The sequence below is a fragment of the Lottia gigantea genome (genome assembly GCF_000327385.1).
Source record: "Lottia gigantea unplaced genomic scaffold LOTGIsca_36, whole genome shotgun sequence".
NCBI classification, from domain to species: domain Eukaryota; kingdom Metazoa; phylum Mollusca; class Gastropoda; family Lottiidae; genus Lottia; species Lottia gigantea.
In genome coordinates, this window is record NW_008709220.1 from 1,926,743 (window position 1) to 1,931,841 (window position 5,099).

A 5,099-nucleotide genomic window follows, 5' to 3' on the forward strand; every position below is an offset into this window, starting at 1 on the left:
TCCTGATTCCGACACCGGATAGAAGTTTGACCACTTGCTCGTTCATGTCCCTCTTTACAGTGTAGGAGGCAATGTTGGGATATGTGGTACCAACTTCAAGATCAGTTACCATTGATAAAATACCTTGTGGATGAGGTCCACAATCTTTAGCTGAAAAAAGACAGATGAAGTAAGCAATAGTTGTGGGGGGAGGGGGGGTTGGGGTAGGGGGAGAGGGGTCAGCCGCCTTCCAAAGATATGTTTTTCGGGCAAAAATCTCATGACTAGGTTAGAAATTCGGGCAACCTCAGATATTTCCCACTTACTGTAGTATAATTTTCACATAATATTAGAATAATTAGAATAATTGGTCCTGTGGAAACTAGGTGTATACTGTCTTTCAGATTAGAAATGTTTTAAAGAGATTGTAAAGAGATTTTCTAAAAACATTTAAGTGTATAATATCACCAAATTGATTTATAATAATTTTCAGTGAAACGTCAGTGGTTCTTACATTTCTACCAAAACTAGCAGATTGTGACTCACAGATTGTGAAATACAAACGAATTTTGCTTTATTTGGGAATGTGGTATCAGGTCCGTTTCCAAAGGTAAAATCACCCATTGGAATTCTTCCACAATCTTTCGCTGAAAACGAAGTAGAATATAAAAATAAGCACTAACTTTTATTTCTTGGCTATTGAAACGTAGAGATTTTTTTCTGAATGACAAGAGTCACTGGCATACTTACCTTTACAGACTAGTACTCCAGTTTCCCATTGTCCTGATGCCAGACACGAGATCTCAGTTTTACCACTTACACGTTCATGACCCTCATCACAAGTGTAGTTGGCAGTGTTGGGAAATGTGCTTCTACCATTACCTTTCCCCGTGGATAAAGTACCTGGCGGAAGATCTCCACAATCTTTCGCTGAAAACAAGGAGATATTTAGACATCAGAAAAACAATTCGTGATACAAGAAGAATGTATATAGCCTTGTTAAACTTGCCTAATCTTATTTTGGGTATATGGTGTCACTTACCTTGCTCCAGTGGCGGTATCTTATCAATGAGACTGAGCTACAAATAGGGGACAGACGTACTTAATGGAGGGACAACAGCTGTCTTCAAGATGCAACAGCTCCGTTGAAGGGCATATTTAAAAATATAGAACTGATTTGGTGTCTTCTGACATATTTTATGTCAAAATGTATACAAACCATATCTCTAAATTTGTTTTAATTAAATGATAATATTCTAGCAAGAATGAGATTGACTATATACTTACCTTGACAAACTAGTATATTAGCAACATCCCACTGGCCTGATGCTAGACATTTAATACTGATATCACCACTTGCTTCTTCATGTCCTTCATTACAAGTATAGTCTGCTTTGTTTGGGTATGTTGTACCACTTGCTGCAGTTCCTGTAGAAAAATTACCTGGTGGAACAGCTCCACAATCTTTAGCTGAAATAGAAGTAGAATATGATAATAAGCCTGGACTTTTTTATACCTGAAATTTAATTGAGAAGAACGAACAATATATAAAATCGATCAAGAGTATCGATGGGAATTGCAATTTTGAGATGACTATACAAATAGCTGATATTGGTCTCTATCAACTGGTAAAGTAAATATTGAGATGAATATACAAATAGCTGATATTGGTCTCTATCAACTGGTAAAGTAAATATTAAGATGACTTTACAAATAGCTGATATTGGGCTCTATTAACTGGTAAAGTAAATATTGAGATGAATATACAAATAGCTGATATTGGTCTCTATCAACTGGTAAAGTAAATATTGAGATGACTGTACATATAGCTGATATTGGGCTCTATTAACTGGTAAAGTAAATATTGAGATGACTGTACAAATAGCTGATATTGGGCTCTATCAACTGGTAAAGTAAATATTGAGATGACTATACAGATAGCTGATATTGGGCTCTATTAACTGGTAAAGTAAATATTGAGATGACTGTACAAATAGCTGATATTGGTCTCCATCAACTGGTAAAGTAAATATTGAGATGACTATACAAATAGTTTAAATTGAATTCTATCAGTAAATAGTACCACATCAATACAAATAGCTGTAATTGAGATCGTTTTTTCTTTCTATAAAATAGCTGATGCAACTGAATCAACTCACGTTCACAAACTGGTTAATATGTAGTCTTGAGAAGTACCAGGAATGTACAATAATCTCTAAAATAATATCTCAAACTAGGAATTTCACTTTCTATTTCTATATTATTATATCTTTCCTATATATGACAGAGTCTCAAGAAATGAAGAATGTATATAGCCTTGTTAAACTTGCCTAATCTTATTTTGGGTATATGGTGTCACTTACCTTGCTCCAGTGGCGGTATCTTATCAATGAGACTGAGCTACAAATAGGGGACAGACGTACTTAATGGAGGGACAACAGCTGTCTTCAAGATGCAACAGCTCTGTTGAAGGGCATATTTAAAAATATAGAACTGATTTGGTGTCTTCTGACATATTTTATGTCAAAATGTATACAAACCATATCTCTAAATTTGTTTTAATTAAATGATAATATTCTAGCAAGAATGAGATTGACTATATACTTACCTTGACAAACTAGTATATTAGCAACATCCCACTGGCCTGATGCTAGACATTTAATACTGATATCACCACTTGCTTCTTCATGTCCTTCATTACAAGTATACTCTGCTTTGTTTGGGTATGTTGTACCACTTGCTGCAGTTCCTGTAGAAAAATTACCTGGTGGAACAGCTCCACAATCTTTAGCTGAAATAGAAGTAGAATATGATAATAAGCCTGGACTTTTTTTATACCTGAGGTTTAATTGAGAAGAACGAACAATACATAAAATCGATCAAGAATATCGATGAGAATTGCAATATTGAGATGACTATACAAATAGCTGATATTGGTCTCTATCAACTGGTTAAGTAAATATTGAGATGAATATACAAATAGCTGATATTGGTCTCTATTAACTGGTAAAGTAAATATTGAGATGACTGTACATATAGCTGATATTGGGCTCCATCAACTGGTAAAGTAAATATTGAGATGACTATACAAATAACTGATATTGGTCTCTATCAACTGGTAAAGTAAATATTGAGATGAATATACAAATAGCTGATATTGGTCTCTATCAACTGGTAAAGTAAATATTGAGATGAATATACAAATAGCTGATATTGGTCTCTATCAACTAGTAAAGTAAATATTGAGATGAATATACAAATAGCTGATACTGGTCTCTATCAACTGGTAAAGTAAATATTGAGATGACTGTACAAATAGCTGATATTGGGCTCTATCAACTGGTAAAGTAAATATTGAGATGACTGTACATATAGCTGACATTGGGCTCTATTAACTGGTAAAGTAAATATTGAGATGACTGTACATATAGCTGTAATTGAGATCGTTTTTTCTATCTATAAAATAGCTGATGCAACTGAATCAACTCACGTTCACAAATTGGTTAATATGTAGTCTTGAGAAGTACTAGGAATGTACAATAATCTCTAAAATAATATCTCAAACTAGGAATTTCACTTTCTATTTCTATATTATTATATCTTTCCTATATATGACAGAGTCTCAAGAAATGAAGAATGTATATAGCCTTGATAAACTTGCCTAATCTTATTTTGGGTATATGGTGTCACTTACCTTGCTCCAGTGGCGGTATCTTATCAATGAGACTGAGCTACAAATAGGGGACAGACGTACTTAATGGAGGGACAACAGCTGTCTTCAAGATGCAACAGCTCCGTTGAAGGGCCTATTTAAAAATATAGAACTGATTTGGTGTCTTCTGACATATTTTGTGTCAAAATGTATACAAACCATATCTCTAAATTTGTTTTAATTAAATGATAATATTCTAGCAAGAATGAGATTGACTATATACTTACCTTGACAAACTAGTATATTAGCAACATCCCACTGGCCTGATGCTAGACATTTAATACTGATATCACCACTTGCTTCTTCATGTCCTTCATTACAAGTATAGTCTGCTTTGTTTGGGTATGTTGTACCACTTGCTGCAGTTCCTGTAGAAAAATTACCTGGTGGAACAGCTCCACAATCTTTAGCTGAAATAGAAGTAGAATATAATAATAAGCCTGGACTTTTATATACCTGAAGATTAATTGCGAAGAACGAACAATATATAAAATCGATCAAGAGTATCGATGGGAATTGCAATATTGAGATGACTATACAAATAGCTGATATTGTTCTCTATTAACTGGTAAAGTAAATTTTGAGATGACTGTACATATAGCTGATATTGGTCTCTATCAACTGGTAAAGTAAATATTGAGATGACTATACAAATAGCTGATATTGGTCTCTATCAACTGGTAAAGTAAATATTGAGATGAATATACAAATAGCTGATATTGGTCTCTATCAACTGGTAAAGTAAATATTGAGATGACTATACAAATAGCGGATATTGAGCTCTATCAACTGGTAAAGTAAATATTGAAATGACTATACAAATAGCTGATATTGGTCTCTATCAACTGGTAAAGTAAATATTGAGATGACTGTACATATAGCTAATATTGGGCTCTATTAACTGGTAAAGTAAATATTGAGATGACTGTACATATAGCTGATATTGGTCTCCATCAACTGGTAAAGTAAATATTGAGATGACTATACATATAGCTGATATTGGGCTCTATTAACTGGTAAAGTAAATATTGAGATGACTGTACATATAGCTGATATTGGTCTCCATCAACTGGTAAAGTAAATATTGAGATGACTGTACATATAGCTGATATTGGGCTCTATTAACTGGTAAAGTAAATATTGAGATGACTGTACATATAGCTGATATTGGTCTCCATCAACTGGTAAAGTAAATATTGAGATGACTATACAAATAGCTGATATTGATCTCTATCAACTGGTAAAGTAAATATTGAGATGACTATATAAATAGCTGATATTGGACTCTATCAACTGGTAAAGTAAATATTGAGATGACTATATAAATAGTTTAAATTGAATTCTATCAGTAAATAGTACGACATCAATACAAATAGCTGTAATTGAGATCGTTTTTCTATCTATAAAA

The 5,099-nt window shown here is 33.4% G+C and overlaps 1 protein-coding gene across 1 annotated transcript in view; it reads right to left on the reverse strand.

The window, feature by feature from the left end:
- The window catches only part of LOTGIDRAFT_162881 (hypothetical protein), a gene marked incomplete at both ends in the record, with an annotated part of 18,855 nt that overhangs the window by 1,776 nt on the left and 11,980 nt on the right, over positions 1 to 5,099 (reverse strand). The window contains 5 exons of the mRNA XM_009058899.1: positions 124 to 150; positions 730 to 909; positions 1,267 to 1,449; positions 2,588 to 2,770; positions 3,919 to 4,101. Coding sequence (XP_009057147.1) covers positions 124 to 150; positions 730 to 909; positions 1,267 to 1,449; positions 2,588 to 2,770; positions 3,919 to 4,101 — 756 coding nt within the window. The remainder of the gene's footprint in view (positions 1 to 123; positions 151 to 729; positions 910 to 1,266; positions 1,450 to 2,587; positions 2,771 to 3,918; positions 4,102 to 5,099) is intronic.